General features: G+C 44.3%; 1 protein-coding gene across 1 annotated transcript in view; it reads right to left on the reverse strand.

Annotated features, from left to right (window-relative positions):
- Positions 1-21869, reverse strand: part of DNAH14 (dynein axonemal heavy chain 14) — a 448557-nt gene that overhangs the window by 392209 nt on the left and 34479 nt on the right. Inside the window, 3 exon segments of the mRNA XM_077812193.1 lie at positions 1781-1879; positions 11882-12020; positions 20855-20917. Of these exon segments, the coding sequence (XP_077668319.1) occupies positions 1781-1879; positions 11882-12020; positions 20855-20917 (301 nt within the window).

A 21869-nucleotide genomic window follows, 5' to 3' on the forward strand; every position in this document is an offset into this window, starting at 1 on the left:
TAAGTGCTGATGTCGACATCACTAGGTTGACAGAAGAATTCTTAGCTACTGCCTCTTTGGGGTTGGGAGGGATTCAATATAGTGATGTGAAAAAACCCTCTATCACTGTGTAAGGATCTGGAGGACTAGAGGAGTGGGGTCCAGGTGAGCAATGCTTACATGCCGCAACTCTGTAGCCACAGCAGAGCCACAATACATGCTCTATAAACTCAGGGTGGGGCAGAACTAAATGCCATAGGATGTGCCACCCACTGAAGACCCAGTTAGAGCACACACATCCTCAGATTGGTCCAGGTGTACTATTTAAGCATGGAGGGAGTTCCAGGAAGCTGTCTGTGCAACCAAGCAGTACCTGGCCCATTGCTATCCTAATCTCATTCCCTGCTTTGGATTCCAGCTCTGATTCATGGCTTGACACTTTACTCTGCCTCTGATCCTTGGCTTGACTCTTGATTCCTGCCTACAGCTCTGATCCCTGACACCGACCCCTAGCTTGGCTCCCCGCTCCAACCACCAGGATCTACTCCCGCTCTGACCACTAGGCACGATGCCTGGTCCTACCCACAAGACCAGAGCACTCATGTCCTGTTTGTGACAAACCATAGCACATGTCTACACTACAGTGTTACAGCTGCATAACTACAGTGCGCTGCAGCTCTTGTAATGTAAGCATACCCTCGGTTGCTTCAGGCACAATTAAGTGCACAGTGAGAATGATAACTGTTAACATATTTTCAATAAATATTTTCATGTCCTACACCTTACAGGCAGGAAAAAAAGACTGCACATAAGCCTCCAAAATAGTGCATGAGCAAGATGATACCACCATTCAGGTGCACAAGAACCATGATCTAAGTGAAAATCCTCCATTTGTACACATACATATCAGGCAAAGGTGCACAGGGCTGAAGAGACTCATTCAAACAGACCACACAATTTAAAGATCTATACATTTGAGTGGAAAGGTTTCTATGGCCCTAACAAAGAGCACAATCATGCAACCCTTACCCTCCTACATAGTCTTATTCAAATGAACAGGACTACTAATCTAAGCAAGGGCTGCAAGACCAGAACCATTAATAGGCAAGTTTATTTTGCCCCAGAGCAGAAGGCGCTTATGCAGTCTTCAGTAGGATTGTATACACAGGAGTTAAAACCTCTGTATGTAGTCTTAGAAAAATTGCATCACCCAGATGCCATTTTACAATATGTATACTGACACCTTCAATTAAAAAAAATCATACTTCTGTCTGAAAATTCTTAGTGTGCTATTGTAACAAGTAACACCCAAGAGCATTATAACTGAAAGAAATTAGAAAAGAAAAACTCTCTCTTTTTTCAGTTTATTTAATCCATTTGACAGAACCAATTGACAGTGTACAATTATTTACCATGTACAGTCAGTTTCCACTTCTTGAAGTAGACTTCAAAGCATGGTATTATATTAAATAAATATTTGATTGAATTTCAAAATCATTAAACTGTAGACCTCACGGAAACTACATGGCTCTTAAAAGAAAATTATATACAATATAGTATTTCTATTAAGTAGAGTAAAGAACAAAAAGGAAAATCTTATCATATGGAAAACTAAAATACAATAAATGTTTTTGTAGTTTGCATGTACAGGTACCTTCTCTTCTCATACTGCAAACGCCTAATAGTTTTTTTAATAGAACCTGAAGAGGAACAAACATGCAGGATAAAACCATAAAAGTAAAAATAGCAAAGAATCTTAAATAATTACCCTTAAAAAAGTACTTTGAATGGCTTGAATTACTTTCTCCCTGAAAGCCTGTAGTTGATGAAGTGCTTCTTTATTCTGTTGATATTGCTCCTCACAAAACTCATCCAAAGAATATGTGCGAGACCTGTCCACCTAAATGAATAAATGGAAAAAATACCACGAGTAGTGAAAGAAAACCTAGCATTTAGACATCAGCTCATGTGTCATCCCAACCCATCCTCCTGCACAGAAGCAGCATACAGGCACTAGGCCCCAAAATGCAAAGTGAACACAAGAGGAAGGACAACTGTCAGAGTGTAGGCCCCCAAGTGGAAGAACAGTTTGAGATGACAGAAAAGTGCAATATAGGCAGGGGAGGAGCTACATAAAGCCTGGAAAGTGAGAACAATGAATTAAAATTCAGTGCAGGAAGATGAGGAAAAATTAGTTTAATATGAATGCAGGTCATGCAGAACCAGTGCAGTGCACTCCCTTAAATAAGGAGTATGTGTGTGTGAGACAGAAACATATGGTGGTTAGAGCAGTGGAAGACAAAGAGAGAGGTTACTTACCTTATAGTAATTTGATGTTGTTCAAGATGTGCTGTCTATACATATTGCACTCATAGTATTGCATACCCTCTAGCGCCAGAGGTCAGAGTTTTTTTCTTGCTAGCAGTCTCCTGCACTCCATACATGCTCACAGAATGCACCCCTCCTGCCTCCACCTTTCCAGAGGGCATACAGGGACAGAGCAGACCAACTTCCATTCAGATCCTTCACCAGCCAAAATCTTGTAAGGACTTTGAATTGTGGGGAAGGAGGGCAGGTCATGGATACATATAGAAAAACTCATCAGTTACTGTAAAGTGAGTAACCTCATTCATTTGTCTATGTGTCTCCCACTTGTGGAGACTGAAGAGCAGTTCACAAATGGAGGTGCATATCAAAGTTTTACATAAAGACAGATCTAAGCACTACTTTATCAAAGGCTGCATCTTCTCTAGTTGCCTGTTCAACTGCATGTTCACGAAAGTATGGACAGATACCCACGTGCCTTACAAATTTCTAAAACTGAAACAATATTAAAAAGCTACAGAAGTAGCTTGGACTCTTGTAAAATGTGCCCTAACTGTCAACGGGGCATCCCAACTTGCAAATTGATAGCACAATTTAATACATCTTGAAGTCCAATTTGAAAGTATCTGAGAAAAAACTATCTTTAACTCTATTGATGCCACAAATAATTAAAGAAAGCCTAAAAGATTTAGTTCTGTTCAGATAAAAGGCTAAAGTTGGGACTCTAACTAAGGTCCTTTCTACTCTATTAGTGTGAGTTTTTGGACAAAATAGTGGTACATTAATTGACTGGTTAAACATGAAATTCATTCACAGTCTGAGGCAAGAAACTCGGATAAGTCCTAAATAAAACCTTATCCCTCTGAAAAATCATATGGGCAGGACCAGAACTCTATGTTTTCACCCACTGTTCATGCAGAAGTAATAGCTACTAAAAATACGGGTTTTATGGACAGAAGATTTAATGGACAAGTAGCTAAAGGTTCAAACAGGGTTTTCATTAAACTAGACAACATAACGTTCAGAATTCATGGAGCATATGGATCCTTTATAGCTGGAAATACTTAAGAAATCTTTGAGAAGTAGGATAAGAAAATATATTAAAACCATCATTCTTAGGATGATGGGCACATACTGAAGCTAGGTGCACTTTAATGGAACTAATCAACAATGCAGAAGATTTTAAGGACAGAAGGTAATCTAAAATGGAAGGTATATTAAACTGAAAAGGTGAAATATTAAGACACTGAGGCCAATCATCCAATCTTTTCCAAGTTGCTCAAGTGGAAAGCTTCTGCTATTTATTAAAATGTCCTGAACTGCTTGAGAAGAGAATTTTTAAGTCTCATTCAAGAAGCTAGCTTCCAGGCTGTCAGATGTAGGGATGACATTTTCAGGTAAAGAATTGTCCAATTGTTCTCAGATATCAAGTTGGGAACCAGAAGAGGGGCGATCTGTGATGGTATCAACCATCCAGAAGCCAGTATTGTCTGGGACATACTGGTGCGATGAGACTTATGGAAGCTGAGGCTTGCTTGAGCTTCATTAAAGTTCTTAGAATTAGCGAAATTGGAGGGTAAGCAACATCTCCAAAACTTTTTGGCCAGAATCAGATGAAAGATTATACAGACCAGATGAATTGTTCAAAGTTCTAACACCATATGTATGTAGAAGAGTCTCTTTCTGAGGCCACAATGCTCGAGTCTGATGATGTTTGGATGTAACCTCCAAACTGGTATCCATTATCATCATTAGAGTTGGTTGAGGAAGCACAAACAGAAGGCCTCTGCAAGCTTGAGAAGGCTCTAACCATTAATGAAGGGACATCAGAACTCACTGGGGAACTGTAGAGACTGTACAGTGTCAAGGATTAGTGCTATGAGGAAGGTTTTGGGATGACTGACCATTGACAAGAATTCACAAAGAGACTCTTTAACTGATGAACTCCACTTGAGTACCTGGGGTATTAACCTTTTGGGATCAAGACTAGAATGATTGATAAGAAGGGCTTTATGCTAGAAGATACTGGGAGAAGGTTGGGAGAAACTTGTGAAATCTCTACACGCCTTGCTTCAACCCCCAGTAGGAAGAAAATCAAGTAAATGAAGATGCAGTAAGGGATAATGGAACACCACAAGGTAAGAGTATGAAAAGGAAGGAGAAAAAAATGGAAACATTGATTGGAGTAGTATTCAGGCAGGTGTTACACTTAGTGAAAGGACTATATCCAATCCAGCTAGAAAACTGGGTGAAGTCCAAGGGAAACAACTGGAATGCTTCTACATGAATGCAAAGAGTCTGGGCAGTAAAATGGAGGAAATGGAACTATTTGTGCAGAAGGTCAAACCAGATATTCTAGGGATTACAGAAACATGATGGAATAGCGTTCATGACTGACATACAGCTTTTGAAAGAAATGTGTGTTTAGGAGAGAGAGGACTAAGGTGATGAAATAGCACTGTACATCAATGAAACGGTAACTGTAATGAAATATGAAGTGACATTATTAAAAAAATATCAATCTGTTTGGGTCAAAATCGCCTTGGGAAAGAATTGTAAAAGAAGATCTGTGGGAATAATATTAGGGGTCTGCTATAGACCTTCTGGGGCAATCTTGGATATGGATAATAATCTCTAATATTATTAGAGAAAAATACTTTGGGATTTGTTTCATAACGGAAGCCTAACTTACTGGATGTAGATTGGAGAATAAATGCTATTAGTATTGATAGGGACAACTTATTCCTGGATATGATAGGTCTGCTTTCTTTATCCTATCATTACTGTAACAAGCTGGTTAAAGGAAATAACCTTGGATCAAGTGATCAAAAGCTGATTCAGTTTAAATTAAATGGAAAGATAATCAACACCAAGTCAGCAACTACGATTTTTTATTTCAAAAGGGCAGACTCTGAGAAATGAAGGGAGTTGGTCGAAGAGGTGAACTGGACCGAAGAGCTTAAAGGATTAAATACAGAGGCTTAGAAATTCTGCAAATCAACTATACAAAAAGCAATCTGAAATTTGCATCCCAAACTTAGGGGGAAAAAAACTTGTAGGGAAAGGCTCTGGATCCAGCTGGATCAACAACCATCTCGATCAACAACCATCTCAAAAATATTATTATGAGTAAGCAGAGAGCCAGAAGGAATGGAAAAAAGGGGCTGATGAACAAAGAAAACTACATCATGGAAGTTAGAAAAATGTAGAAATAAAGTGAGAATTGCTAAAAGTCAAGCTGAATTAGCTCTTACCAGGGAAATTATAATAAATACTAAAAGGATTTTTAGTTTACATAAATAAAATGAGAATAAGGAAGGATGAGGATGAACCACTATGTAATGTAGAGGGGAAGATTAATGATAATGTAGGTATGGCCAAAAACTAAATGAATACTGTGCCTCAGTTTTCAATAAGGAGCATATGCATGAAGGCAGTACTGCTGATGGAAATGAATGTCTAGAAAAGTACCACCTCTGAGGTGGAAGAAACATCTAAAGAGCTTAATGCACTCAAATCAAAGGGGCCTAATAAATTACATCACAGAATACTGAAAGAAATGGCACACGTGATTGCTAGTCCAGTAGCAAGGAGTATTAATAAATCTATTTATGTGGGGGTAGTACCATATGACTGGAGAACAGCTAACATCATACTAATATTTAAGAAAGGGGGGAAAAGTGATCTGGGCTATTACAGTCCTTTTCATCTGACCTAGGTAGTATGCAAGGTTTTAGAATAAACTATGAAGGAAAGAATAATTAAATTCACAGAAGTTAATGGTAAAGGTGATGTAATGCAACAAGGGTTTACCAATGATAGATCATGCCAGACTAATCTGATTTCCTTCTTTGCTAAAATAACTGATTTTTTAGACAAGGGAACTGGACTTCAGTAAAGCATTTGACATGGTACCATATGGAAAATCATCAGTTAAATTAGGGAAGATGGGGATCAGTACAAACATTGTAAGGTGGATGTGGAATCAGCTAACAGGAAGAAGATAACAAATTGTACTGAAAGGTAAATTACTGGACTAAAGGGACGCTACTAGTGGAGTTTCCCAAGATCAGTCTGGAGACCAGTATCATTCAATATTTTTATTAATGACATTGCACAAAAAGTAGGAGTGTCCTAATGAAATATGCTGATGATACTAAGTTGGGAGTCATCATCAATTTAGGGGAGGATCAGAATATTATACGTGAAGATCTGTACTAGCCTGGGGTGCTGGAGATGCTGGTTCAGTTCCCCACCTTGGATTGAGAAAAGAGATAAGTAACAGCTGCCTCTCCTCTTGACACGTCCCCTTTATTTTGGGGGGGGGCGGGGGGGGAGGAATAGCTCAGTGGTTTGAGAATTGGTCTGCTAAACCCAGGGTTGTGAGCTTAATCCTTGAGGGGGCCATTTAGGGATCTGTGGCAAAAATAGGGGATTGGTCCTGCTTTGAGCAGGGGGTTGGACAAGATGATCTCCTGAGGTCCCTTCCAACCCTGATATTCTATGATTCTATCTGGATAGCCTAGAACAGTGGAGTGACAGAAATGGGATGAAATTCAACAGTACAAAGTGCAAGGTCACACACTTGCAGTCTAATAATCAGAATTTCTGTTACCAGCTTGAGGCTCATCAGTTGGAAACAACAAAGGAGGAAAGAAACCTGGTTGTGAGAGTCAATCACAGGATGACTATGAGCATCAATGTGTTGCAGCTCTGAAAAAGGCAAATGTGATCCTAGGATGTACTTGGCGAGGCATTTCCAGTAGAGACAAGAGAAGTATTAATCCCATTAACAAGCCACTGGTAAGACCTCATTTGAATACTCTGTTCAATTCTGGTCACCCATGTTCAAGAATGATTAATTTAAATTGGAAGAGGCACATACAAGCACTACTACGATGGTCAGGGGAATGGAAAGCTTATTTTATGGAGGAGAGAGACTAGAAGAGCTTATACCCCTCCGCTGAGCTCCACCCCCCTGCATCTGGACCCCTATGCTTGCACCCAGACCACTCCCTGCTAAGTTCCCCTGCATTTGAACCCCCACCCTGATGAGTCCCACCCCACCTCCCCGCATCTGGACCACTCCACCCAGGCCCCTGCACCCAGACTCCCATCCCACTGAGCCCCAACAAGCTGCACCTGGACCTTGACCACACCAATCTTCACCCTCCCAACACCGAGACCACTCCTGCTGAGCCCCAACCACCTTCACCCCACCCCCTTCAGAGTCCCATTCCCTCTGCCCCTGGACTCTCCCAAGCTCCTATGCATTCAGACTTCCCCCTCTACCCCTGGACCCCCCACGGAGCCACCCACACCCAGACTGCCCCACACAGAACCCTCTAACCCTACAACTGGATCCCCCCCACACCAAGCCCCTCCACACTTGGATCCTGCCAGGCTGAGGATCTTAAACAATCCTAAATATTGTTTGCAAGCTGGATAGATGGAGATGTGAATATACCCATCCAACATATCCGGGGCTGTAAACCAATCCAGTCCATTCACTCACAGGAATATAACAGCAAGAGTCAGCATTTTGAACTTTTGTTTCCAGATAAAAGTGGGGTCCCACTGGGGAATGTTCTTGACCCAACTATATTTTATATTTTTATCAATGACCTGGAAAAAAATAAAACAATTACTGATAACATTAGCAGATTACACAAAAATTGGGGGAGTGGTAATGAAGACAGGTCACTGGTACAGAGCAATCTGATACGCTTGGTAAGTTGGGCACAAACAATGTGTTTCAATATTGCTAAATGTAAATGCATGTGTCTAGGAACACAGAATGTAGGCCATATATACACAAGACAAAAGACTATCCTCGTAAGCAGTGACTCTGATAAACATTTAGGGCTCGTGGTGAATAATCAGCTGAACATAAACTCCCAATTCGATGCTGTGGTCAAGAGGGCTAATGCAGTCTTTGGATGCATAAAGAGGGGAATCTCCAGTAGGAGTAAATAGTTTATTTTGCCTTTCTATTTGACACTGATGTGACTGCTGCTGGAATACTGTTTCCAGTTCTGGTTCCCACAATTCAAGAAAGATTTTGAAAAATTGGAGAGGGTTCAGAGAAGAGCCAAAAGAATGATTAAAGGATTAGAAAATATGCCTTACAGTGACAGATTCAAGAAGCTCATTCTATCTAGCTTAACAAACAGAAGGTTAAGGGGTGACTTGAGTATAGTCTATACGGGTATATAAATATTTGAAAATAGGTCTTTTCAATCTAGCAGAGAAAGGTATAACATGATCCAATGGCTAGAATTTGAAGCTAGACTATTTCATACTGGAAATTAGGCATACTTATCCTTGCTGTTAAAAATGTAACTGGCAATTTTAAAATCAGGATTGAGTATTTTTCTAAAAAATATGGCCTAGAAATTATTTTGGGGCAGTTCTATGTCCTGCGTTATACAGGAGGTCCCTTCTGGCCTTGGAATCTAATATATAATCCTTCCGGGAAGACTTCTGAAGTCTGATTTTAGGACAAATCTCAGGAACAATAGGCAGGCGGGCAAGAAAGAGATCCCTCCAAACTTGCCTCAGAAGCCATTGAACATTCTCTCAAACAAAGATGACTAGCTCAAGAAGGAGTCTTCATTAAGTGAGTGTCAGATCCTGCAGGCAGATGTTCAATAGCCAGTACCAATGATTCACCCATATATGGTACCAATAACTGATTAAAAGCATGAGCCACTGGTGATTCTGAATGGTCACATACTACTAAATCTAATGGTACCACGAATGTGGGAGCTGAAGTAATCAGTACCAATGCTTGAGCTATATAACCTATTGGTAAAGTTGTATACAATACCAACAAGAAAGTAGTCAGGGAAGCAGCACCCTTGACCTGAGATGGCATCTGTGCACCTGGTATTAAATCCTTGAGTACCAATGAAGTACATACAGTAGATGCTACTGTTACCTGCAGAGGTGGCACTGAAGCCACTCTTTTTAACAGTGCCAATCTCTCAGAGGCATGCTTCAGGGCTTCAGAAAACACCTATCTATGCCTTCCAAAACAGCAGCTTGAATCTTGTCTTCTTTTTCTTCAAAGGAGCTGGAGAAAGAACTGTGTCCCTTTTCAGCCAAAGATTTTTAACTGCCACAGAAACACTACTTGTAGAGGGGATACTGGAGACTGACTGATCTGACTCACCAGGATCTGAGTCCGGTCTTACATCTGTGCAGGAGATACATCCTCAGTTTACAGAGTGGTAGCCGTGTTAGTCTGCATCAGCTAAAACAACAAGGAGTCCTTGTGGCACTTTGGAGACTAACAAATTTATTTGGGCATAAGCTTTCGTGGGCTAGAACCCACTTCATCAGATGCATGGAGTGGAGTGGAAGATACAGGAGCAGGTATAAATACATGAAAAGATGTGAATTGCCTTACCAAGTGTGAGGCTAGTCTAATGAGACAATTCAATTGACAGGAGGATACCAAGGGAGGAAAAATAACTTTTGAAGTGGTAATGAGAGTGGCCCATTTCAGACAGTTGACAAGAAGGTGTGAGTAACAGTAGGGGGGAAATTAGTAGAGGGGAAATTAAGTTTAGGTTTTGTAATGACCCAACCACTCCCAGCCTTTATTCTGGATTAATCTGATGGTGTCCAATTTGCAAATTAATTCCAGTTCTGCAGTTTCACGTTGGAATCTGTTTTTGAAGGTTTTTTTGTTGAAGAATTGCCATTTTTAGGTCTGTTATTGAGTGACCAGAGAGACTGAAGTGTTCTCCTGCTAGTTTTTGAATGTTATGATTCCTGATGTCAGATCTGTGTCCATTTATTCTTTTGCGCAGAGACTGTCCAGTTTGGCCACTGTACATGGCAGAGGGGCATTGCTGGCACATGATGGTATATATCACATTGGCAGATGCGCAGGTGAATAAGCCCCTGATGGTGTGGCTGATGTGGTTAGATCCTATGATGGTGTTCCTCGAATAGATATGTGGACAGAGTTGACATCGGGCTTCGTTGCAGGGTTTCGTTCCTGGGTTAGTGTTTTTGTTGTGTGGTGTGTAGTTGCTGGTGAGTATTTGCTTCAGGTTGGGGGGCTGTCTGTAAGCGAGAACTGGCCTGTTCCCCGAGGTCTGTGAGAGTGAGGGATCATCCTTCAGAACAGGTCAACTACAGCCCCCAACTAAAACCTCTCCAGCGCATTAAGGATCTACAACCTATCCTGAAGGACAATCCGTCACTCTCACATACTAAAACACTTATCAGTGTCTCTGACCAGGCAACATTACATGAGAGGCACGTTTTAAAACCAATAGATTTAGGAGCCCACATAGCTGCCTATCACCTAGTACCTAACTAAACGTTAAACCTATCTTAAAATACTAGCTAACACTAAAATACTAACAAAGAACTTATCTAAAGCTATCTGACTAAAACAAAAACTGTTTACACCACCTAACTGCCCAAGTTTAAAACAGAGATACGGGACTGCTAAAACGTTCTGCCTCTAGCCTAAGGCCATTGTTGAAAGAACTGAGTGGCAGTTGGTCAACCCTGTCTCTTTATGCCTTTGGAGGTGGAACAGGAGGGAGCATTCCAGGACCATCCACGGACCAACAGTGGGACTGCTAGCAAGAAAAATGTTCCAAACTCTGGTGATAAGGGATGTGCAATATTACGAATGGAAGACATCTAGAAAACCACTCAGTGAAGAACTATTAGTTTAACAGGGATATTTTGTATAGAATGTTGGGGTCCATGGCAAAAGGAAAAGTAAGCTAAGAAGATTCCAGTGAACAAATAAAATATCATTGTGAAAATTGTATTTACAATGTATAAAATGTAGCTGTTTACAAATGTCAAATATAGAAAAAACGGTCTAAAACAATACTAGTTTCCTATTGCAATGAAAAAGAATACTTAATTTTTTTTTCAGATCACTGTGTTTCTTTATGGCAGATTCCATCAGTATTCACACAGTTTATTTTCTATATTGTGGTAGATGGCACCTGGAGGCCCCAATCAGGGCCACACAATACACATGTAATGAAATAATCAGAACAACAGTGATAAAACCTACCTCTTACTTTGTACTTTTCATCCATAAATCTCAAAGTGCTTTACAAAAAAGAGGTTAGTATCATTATCCCCATTTTACAGATGAGATAACTGAAGTACAGATAAGGGAAGTGACATACCCAACGTCACCAGTGAGATAAATTTTAAGCTTTTTGGGACTTAGTACAAATGACTTCATGTCACAATAACATACTGCATTGTATTGTTGATACACTGTACAATTCACACACTTTAAACGATGCACATCAATTCTTAAATGGATACTTCAAATCAGTCCCATTATCAGTTGGCAAGCTGACACCCAATTCCCCATTCACTTGTTTTGTTGGAAATTAAAACTCTATAACCAGTCATGTGCTCACATTCCCCATGCCTGAAACGCCTTTGTTGCCCTTTTTCAGAATTATGCAAGAATATCTTAACGTATCTTTTTAACTTCTTCACTAATATTTACTGAAGTGTGATATATGGAGCCATTAATTTTTTGTGTATTTACACTTTAAAATATTGTTGCTTTGCTCACCTTTATCAAATAAATTGCATTATCTTCTGATCGTTTGCGGCTATTAATGTTACATGCATCTTCACACAGTCCTTGGATATAAAGCAAGCAGCTTAGAAATAATTCATCAGCCAAAAAAAGCTGGCTGTACATCATAGTTCTGGAAACAAGAAAAGCATCTCAGGGTGTAAAATGTATGCAAGTGCTTCTCTTTTTGTAACATTACAAGTTAAGTAGACACTACAGAAATATATTGTAACTGGAACTCCATGCTGTTTTCCCCCTATTAATTCTTTAATATTCTCAACCTGGAGACATTAACTGCACTCAAAAATGTTGTAATTTCTCTTTATGATACATATAATTCTTTTCCTATTATTGATTAAACTAAACATTGTTATTTCTGAACATAATATCCTAACATGTTAAAGGCAGTTATCCTCATAAAAGACTGATGCAAAGCCCTTTAAAATTCAGTGGAAAGAATCCCATTGATTCCAAAAGGCTTTGGATCAGGCCCTAAAGTTGTAGGAAACAATTTTTATAATCAATAACGACTGGAACAATTTGAACTTCTACAATATCTTCCATATTACATGAGGATCTCAAACCCCACTATGAGGGAAGAATGCCACCAAATGAAGCATCCTGATGTTCTTTGGAGGTTTCCTATCCAAGAACTAACATGGTCTAATTCACCAGAGGCCAAGAGCCTGCAAATACTTATACCCAAGAGTAACTTTATGCTGATGAATAATCAAAGCTCCTATCACAGTTGCAGACTTCCCCTCTACCCGGGGGGTGCGCAAATCCCCTCCGCCCCCCGCCCAGGCCCTGCCCCCTCTCCACCCTGAAGCCCCCGGCCCTTCCTGCCCCGCCTCAAAAGATGCAAAAGATGGTTACTTACCTCTCGTAACTGTTCTTCGAGATGTGCTGTTCCCGTCCATTACAACTAAGTGTGCGTGCGCCATGTGCACAGACGTCGGAAACTTTTTCCATTTGCAGCTTCCGTCGGGACGGCAGGGGTGTCCCCTAGCGTGGCACCCTTATGGCAGTGTATATAGTACCCTGCCAGCCCGACCCCCCTTCGGTTCCTTCTTGCCATTGACTGAGACAGAGGGGAAGGGGGTGGTTATTGTAATGGACATGAACACTACATCTCGAAGAACAGTTACAAGAGGTAAGTAAGAGTCTTTTCTTCTTCGAGTGGTTGATCACATCCATTCCAATTAGGTGACTTCCAAGCTTACCATTGGAGGAGGGTAGGAGTTATGGAACGATTGACTGAAGAACAGCTCTGCTGACCGCCGCATCATCTCTGACCTGTTGTTTAACAGCACAGGGGGCTGTAAATTTGTGCACTGAAGACCAGGTGGCCACTTTGCAGATCTCTTGGATGGGGACCTGAGCCAGAAAGGCAGTCAACATGCCTGTGCTCTAGTTGAATGAGCCATAATCACTAGGGCTGGGACCTCGGCCAGCTCGTAGCACGTGCAAATGCAGTCTATGATCCAGGACGATATGTGATGCGCAGAGACAGGAAGGCCCGTCATTCTATCAGCTCTGGCGATGAACAATTGGTTTGATTTGCGGAAAGGTTTAGTGCGCTCTATGTAGAACGCCAAAGCTCTTTGGACATCCAGTGTGTGCAGGCTGCGGTGTCTCAGGCTTGTGTGGGGTTTTGGAAAGAACACCAGCAAGCAAATGTCTTGACCCATGTGGAATTGGGAGACCATCTTGGGGAGAAATGTGGGGTGTGGTCTAAGCTGCACCTTGTCATTATGAAACACCATGTAAGGAGGTTCGGAGGTCAGAGCTCTCAGCTCGGACACCCTCCTTGCAGATGCAACAGCCACCAGGAACGCTGCCTTCCAAGAAAGGTAGAGGAGGGAACAAGTGGCCAGAGGCTCAAATGGTGGGCTCATGAATTTGGAGAGGACCAAATTCAGGTTCCAGGTTGGGACTGGCGGGCGAGAGTACAGGAACACCCTCTCCAGCCCTTTGAGAAATTGCCCCATGATGGAATTTGAAAACACCGAGCGCCCAGACTCCCCTGGATGGAAAGCTGAAATTGCCACCAGGTGCACTCTGACAGAGGAAAGGGACAGACCCTGTTGCTTAAGGTGTAGAAGGTAGTATAAAATAACCAGAATAGGAACCTGGAGCGGTTGAAGGAGCTTGGGTTCACACCAGCAGGAAAACCTTTTCCACTTCGCCAGGTAGGTAGCCCGAGTGTAAGGTTTCCTACTCCTGAGGAGAATCTGTCTCACTGAGTGAGAGCGCTGACTCTCCATGGGATTTAGCCATGGAGTTTCCAAGCCATGAGATGTAGAGACTGCAGGTTCGGGTGGAGGAGGCACCCATGGTCCTGCAGGATCAGATCCAGGTAGAGGGAAAGGGCTATCGGGGCGCCTACAGACAGCTCTAGGAGGGTCGTGTACCAATGCTGCCTCGGCCAAGACGGGGCAATCATTATTACCATCGCCCTGTCCCTGAGAATTTTGAGGAGGACCCGGTGGATGAACGGGATAGGAGGGAAGGCATACTTTAGCCCCTTGCCCCATGGTATTAGGAACGTGTCAGCAATCGAGCCTGGACTGTGGTTTTGAAATGATCAGAACTGAGAGCACTGCCTGTTGCTCTTGTCGGCGAAGAGGTCTACTTGAGTATAACTCCACTTTTGGAAGACTGATTGTAAGATGTTCGATCTAATTGACCACTTGTGCTTGTGGTATGACCAGCTGAGGTGATCTGCCAGCTCGTTCCATACCCCTGCAAGGTAGGATGCTTCCAGCTGAATGGATCAAGCCATACAGAAGTCCCAGAAAAGAAGAGACTCACGGCAGAAAGGTAAGGAGAGGGCTCCACCTTGTTTGTTTATGTAGAACATGGCGGTGGTGTTGTCTGTCAAGACTGTCACGCTGTAACCTTGCAAACTGGCATGAAAAGTCTGGCAGGCCAGACAAACTGCCTTGAGCTCCTTCAGGTTGATCTGGAGAGGTATCTCGTCCCTCAACCACAAACCTTGTGTCCTCAGATCCCCTACATGTGCACCCCAGCCGAGATCTGATGCGTCTGTTACTAACATCAGAGAAGGTTGGGGCTTGGCGGAGGGAACCCCTGCACAGACCACTGGTCGGTCCAGCCACCAACGCAGGGATTCTAGTACCTGTCCCGGGATCATCACCACAAGGTCCAGGGGTCTCGGTACGGATGGTAAGCCAGTGCAAGTCATGCTCCTATGGGCCTGAGTCTCAGTCGGGCATGCCTGACCACATACGTGCATGCTGCCATATGCCCTATTAGCTACAGGCAACACCTGACTGTTGTGATGGGATACTGAAGCATTGTTTTGACCATCTGCTCTATGGCTTGGAACCTGAGCTCTGGAAGGCTCACTTTTGCCTGTACCTAGTCTCAGGCTGCCCCTATAAACTCTATTCTTTGGGTAGGTATGAGTGACGATTTGGGTACACAGTCTGTGAAACGTGTCCATGACCATTGTCACGTGGGACTGGACTTCATCCTTGGAACGACCTGTCAGTAGCCAGTCGTCGAGGTATGGGTACACTCGAACTTGCCTTTTCCGGAGGAAGGCCACCACCACTGCCATGCATTTCATGAACACTCAGGGGGCTGTGGACAGGCCGAACAGGAGAACCATGAACTGGTAGTGATGTTGGTTTATGACAAACAGGAGGTAGCGATGGTGCACTAGATGTATGGCAATATGGAAGTAGGCGTCTTATGTTCCAATCTCCTGGATCTAGCTATGGAATGATAGTGCTTAGGGAGACCACATGGAACTGGAGTTTGACCATAAATTTGTTGAGTCCACGAAGGTATAAAATGGGTCGAAGACCCCCCTTTGCCTTGGGGATTAGGAAATAACAGGAGTAAAACTCCTTTCCCCTTAGTTCTTGTGGAACCTCCTCCACCGCCCCTTTCTCGAGGAGCGAACGAACCTCCTGCATAAGGAGTTGCTTGTGAGAGGGGTCCCTAAAGAGGGATGGGGAAGGTGCGTGGGAGGGAGGGAAGGAGGAGAACTGAAGGGAGTATCCCACTTGTACCATGAGTAGGACCCAGTGGTCCAATGTTGTATGGGACCACGCACGGTAGAAGTGGGATAGCTGGTTTAAAAACCAAGGGGATGGATCCGGGTACTGGGTTGGTACACTGTCCTCGAGCGCACCTTCAAAACCCTTGCTTGTTTCTGGGCTCGGGTATATTCTGGCCTTGGTTAGGCATGTTATTCTGCTGTCTCTGCCTGTTATTTCTGCTCCACCTGCGATATGGCTCCTGTCTGGGGTGCAGTTGATACTGCCTCTGCTGTGGAGGCTAAGGCCTGAAGGGCTTTCTCTGGGTTGCTGGCGTATGCATCCCTCGCGACTTCAGGGTGGCCCTAGAATCCTTAAGGCCGTGCAGCTCAAGAAAAGGCCCGAGCCCTCGAAGGGGAGGTCTTGGAGGGTGTTCTGGACCTCTGGAGGGAGGCCCGATGCCTGGAGCCACGCTGAGCATCACATGACTACTCCCAAGGCAATGGTTCTGGCCACAGAGTCAACTGGATCGAGGAAGGCTTGTAGCAAAGTCTTAGCCACTGCCTTTCCTTCCTCGATTAACGCAGCGAACTCAGAGTGTGAGTCCTGGGGCAGGCGACCCTTAAACTTGGACATGGCTGTCCAAGAGTTGAAGTTTTGTCTATTAAGGATCGTCTGCTGGTTGGCTATGCATAGCTGGAGGCCCCCGGCGAAGGAGACCTTCCTACCAAAAGGTCCAAACGTTTGACCTCCTTGGCTTTTGGGGCTGAGGCTTGTTGGCCCTGTCGTTCCTTCTCATTGACTGCTGAAACAACTAGGGAACAGGGAGTTGGATGGCAGAACAGGAACTTGTAGCCCTTTGAAGGGATGAAGTGTTTCCTTTCTACCCCACTGGCTGTCGGTGTGATGTAGGCCGGGGTTTGCCATATAGTATTATAATTTGTCTGTATAGTCTTTATGAGACGGAACGCAACCCTAGAGGGACACTCAGGAGCCAAGATGTCCACCATCGGATCCTCCTGCTCGACCGTTTCTTCCGCCTGGAGGCCCATATTGAGGGTGATCCTGTGGAGCAGCTCCTGGCGAGCTCTGTGGTCGACTGGTGGCGGTCCTGAGACTGATGTTCCCACCACAACCTTGTCTGGGGAAGAGGAGGAAGTGACTTGCTGCTGGTTTCCCTCATCTAGACCCTTCTGTGTGTCTCCATAGGCTTGGGACACTTCAGGGCCAGACTGGGCTGACACCTCTCAAGGTGTCACAGTGCTTGGCACCACCTCAGGCATTGGGCCTGGCATCACTGGTTGCTCTTCGGGGTCCGGGGATGGCCTGGAGAGAGCGGCCTCCCTTGTCATTGATGCATGTCTGTGTGGCGACCTGGAATGGCATCACATGGAGTGCCCAGACCTGGAGGCTCTGGAGATGGTGCCCTGCTGTTGATGGTAGGCCCATGGGGTCCAGAAGGGCCACTGACCCAGAGGAGGCCACTGTGGCTGCCATGCTGAGTGAGATTCTCTGCCGGCCACGGTCCGATGTCTGCTATAGCTGGAGCGACTGGAGTCAGCCTTGGAGCTGGAGGATGCCAACAGAGAAGACCAGGGCAGTGCTGAACAATGAGCGGCCATAGGGTGCTGTGAGGTGCGGGCCAGGGAGCAGTGCCTGGCTGACCGGGACATCGAACATTACCAGGATTCTTGGGACCAGGACCAGTGCCTCTCACTCAGTGCCGATGAGGTTGTCGGTGATGAGCTCCAGTGATGGGAGACCGACGGCGTCGTGGACCAGCATGTTGTTGCCGTGGGTACTGCTGGTAGTTTCACCTCTGGTGCCGTAACCTTGCGCTAGGTCACGAGTGCCGGGGAGTAGCGGGACGCCAAGCTCGAACTGGAACAGTGCTGTGAGCAGTGCCGATACGGTCACCTTGAGAGGCGCACCACTGCTGGCTTCCCTCTAGACGGCACCTTCTTGGGTGGTGCCGGAGGCTTCTCCCTGTATGGGATGGGATCTGGCGCTGACAGCTCAATGAGGTCTTTTGCTGCCTCGAAAGTGTCAAGTATAGAGAGGTGTTCCAGGACCTCCTCCAGACATTCTTCGGCACTAAAAACTGTGGGTACCAGTTCTTGGCTCGGGCCCACAATCTGTCTTTGCAGGCTGGAAGCTTCTTTAGGTGGCTTAGCGGCTCTTTGGAGAGAGTGCCCTCTTTCCCCTTTCTTGTGACGCTTATTCAGTGCCGGAGAGGTTGACCAGTGCCAAGGTTGGTTGTCCCATCTTGGTGCCGGCAATTTACAGTGCCTGGGCAGTGCCGGATTGCACACGGATGCCGGGGCACTTCACACTGAGGAAGCCGGTGCCGGTGGGTCTGGGGCTGGTGGTTGTAAGGCAGCCTTCATGAGCAACTGCTTAAGGCGAAAGTCTCTTTCTTTCTTAGTGCACAGCTTGAAGGCCTTGCAGATTTTGCAGCGCTCTGCCTGATGAGCCTCTCCTGGACACTGGAGATAGGTGTCGAGGGGGTTGCTGTGAGGCATAGACTTACGGCACGTAGCACAAGTTTTGAAACCCTGGGCTTTCAGCATGCCCCAAAGCTGGTGCTGGAACTAGCTTCCAGAAACCTGAATACAATGGTATTTAACTAACTGATAACTATCTAAGAACAACTCTAACTAGAAGACTGAAAGCTAAGGGATCACTCGCAAGTGAGAGAGAGAGAACATTCCAACGCCGCCACGTACGGTAAGAAGGAACTGAATGGGGGTTGGGCCAGCAGAGTATATATACACCGCCGTAAGAGTGCCACTCTAGGGGGCTCCCCTGCCGTCCCAACGGGACCTGCTAAGGGAAAAAGTTTCCGACGTTCATGCACACGCCACGCGCGCACCTAATTGGAATGGATGTGATCACCTGAAGAAACATCTGTTTGTGGCAGGCAAGAGACACTGGGATGGAGGGGGAGGAGTGATCAGCAGGGCTGCCAGCGGGGGAGAGGCGCTGGGGGGCGGGCAGGAGAGGTGGGAGCTTGGCTGGCAGCGGGTGCTAAGCACCAGCTAATTCTTCCTTCATGGAGTCAGGGCCGATGTGGCCTTCAATGAGGCCTCCACTTCCTTCATCTGTTGAGTTTAGTGGAACTAATCACCAAAAAAAAGTTACTCAGATGCCTAAGTGTGTTGAGGAATAGGGGTTAGCTTGTGGGATGCGAGGTGATTGCAGTACTAAATGTCATGGTAATACAAATAATAAGTACAAGGTACTATGGTTGCAGTATACATTTTGAAAATACTTCATTTTTCAGTTATTCAAGAGTAAATTTGATTTTTTTAAAATAAAGATACAATTTTCCTATAGTTGGATAGTCTGACAGTGCCCCAAGATAATTATGACAAACTTTCCACACACAAAAGAAAACTGCATTTGGGCAAACTGCTGACAGTAAAATAGAAAATCACAACTGGTAAAATTTTCAGCTAGCTATTAGCATTGGAAAAGAGGGCCTTATAATGACAGTGCCTTCTTCACAGTATCTAATTAGCATAATTACTGTAAAAATGTTACCGCTATCTCTCTTTTACAGAAGTTAACAGATTATAAATGACACCATTATGTTCTCGCTTCCATAATCAATCAGCAAAATTTTGGAATTCTTATTCAGTTTTTAATCATGCATAACTCCTATTTACATAAATGAAAATGCCTGAATTTAAATACAGATTAAAAATTGAGTAATGACTTCCCAATGCCTTTCCCATTTAAGTATCTGAAAATAAGGTAAAGACAGACTATGTTAACTATGGTTAGATTGTGCTTAGTCACACATGAATGTGCAAAGGAAGGGACAGAGTACATGTAGCCTTCTCCCACTTCCACCCTGACACACACATAGGTGGCAAAGAGAGGGCTCTCCCTCGCCAAACTACTGAGCAGGAATCCAACTGCTGAATCCCCAGGTGTTTTAAGCCTCCAGAGTCTGAACAGAGCCCATGCACTGTCCCTATCTTCAGTCCTCTAAGCCAGTGGTTCCCAAACTTGTTCCGCCGCTTGTGCAGGGAAAGCCCCTGCCGGGGCCGGTTTGTTTACCTATGGCGTCTGAATGTTCGGCCGATCGCGGCTCCCACTGGCCGCAGTTCACTGCTTCAGGCCAATGGGAGCTGCGCGAAGCGGCACAGGCCGAAGGACATATTGGCCACCAGTGGGAGCCGCGATCAGCCAAACCTGCAGATGCAGCAGGTAAACAAACCTGCCCGGCCCGGCAGGGGCTTTCCCTGCACAAACGGCGGAACAAGTTTGGGAACCACTGCTCTAAGCACATGCTCATGGTGCAGAGCTCTGACCATATGACCTACTGCCTAGCCTCTGGAACCAGTGCTGACTCCTCAGACTACCCCATTAGCTTAAACATACCTTTGACACTGCACTCCATATTCTTTGCAGTGATATTATGATATGATAATTTTAATGAGACTGAGAGGGGACACAACAGTTTTCAAGTACATAAAAGGTTGTTACAAGGAGGAGGGAGAAAAATTGTTCTTCTTAACCTCTGAAAATAGGACAAGAAGCAATGGACTTAAAATGCAGCAAGGGCGGTTTAGGTTGGACATTAGGAAAAACTTCCTAATTGTCAGAGTGATTAAGCACTGGAATAAATTGCCTAGGGAGGTTGTGGAATCTCCATCATTGGAGATTTTTAAGAGCAGGTTAGACAAACAACTGTCAGGAATGGTCTAGATAATACTTAGTCCTGCCATGAGTGCAGGGAACTAGACTAGATGTCCTCCTGAGGTCCTTTCAGTCCTATGATTCTGTGAGTCCTGACCCCTCGGGCACTTCTCTAGCTCTAGTTTACATAGTGAAGCATGGAGCCATAGAGAGGAAGTGTGATTTAGCTGTTAGAACATGGGACTATGTGTGAGGAGGCCTGAATTCTGTTCCCCCTTCTGCCACTGATTCAGATCATATGGCAACTTACTTGCTCTTGGTTATCTTAGCTCTTCGAACATTGATTTTCCAGGTGGAAAAATATGTCTTCATTCTAGAAACAAACAAATGGTAAATTCCTTACCTAATAATTTCCTTACTGATAGCAGCATCTCCCACAATTATGATATGTGTAGGGTATCCCCCTCCTGTGTGCAGTTTCTGGAAGCAGTTCAAAGCTGTAGCACAGCCTGGGATAGTCAGGCCCCTAATCTCTGGCCTGCTGCCAGATGATTAATTCAAAAACTGTATAAAAACTTGTAGAATATGGTTAGTAAACACCAGCTAATAAACTATGTACAGTAGGCTGTGGCCTTCAAACATGAATACTGAAATTAAATTCAGTCCCTTGGCTAGGATGCCAACCAGGGAGGGTAAAAATTGTGGGAGAATGCTGCTAGCAGAAAGGAAATTTTTAGGTAAGAAATTTACCATTCTTGACCTCAGCATTTCCCACAATTCTGATATATATGGGAAGTAGCAAGCAGTGAACCAAAGTAGGGAGGGATAAAAAACAACACAGAACAGAATGAGTTAGGAAGTTCCCCCTTTCCAACTTACTCACTCAAAATAGTAATGCTATTATTAGACTCACACCTGCACAACCATCCTGCCAAAGCCTCTGCAGGGGACAGAAAGTTGATTTTAGTATTCTAATAAAGGTGTTAATATAGGACCATGTTGCTGCCCTGCAGACCTCTGCAGTGGAAACACAAGCTCTTTCCACCCACAAAGTCGCCATAGGTCCTTTAGACTAGAGCATGCCTGGATGACGTCTGGAAAAAAAGAGTACCTGTTGCCTTACATACCTGAACGATGCATAGCTTGATCCACCTAGCTAGCAAAAGTTTGGATACTTGGCACTTCATGTGAAATACAAATAAGAAGCCCAATCTTCTTGTTGATGCAGTAGGCTTGATATAGCTCGTTAGTGCTCCAACACCAAAAGTGTGCTAACAGCTTTTCTATTGGGTGCTGTGGCTTTGGACAGAATGAAAGGATGACAG

The sequence above is a fragment of the Eretmochelys imbricata genome, chromosome 3 (assembly GCF_965152235.1).
Source record: "Eretmochelys imbricata isolate rEreImb1 chromosome 3, rEreImb1.hap1, whole genome shotgun sequence".
Classification (NCBI taxonomy): Eukaryota; Metazoa; Chordata; order Testudines; family Cheloniidae; genus Eretmochelys; species Eretmochelys imbricata.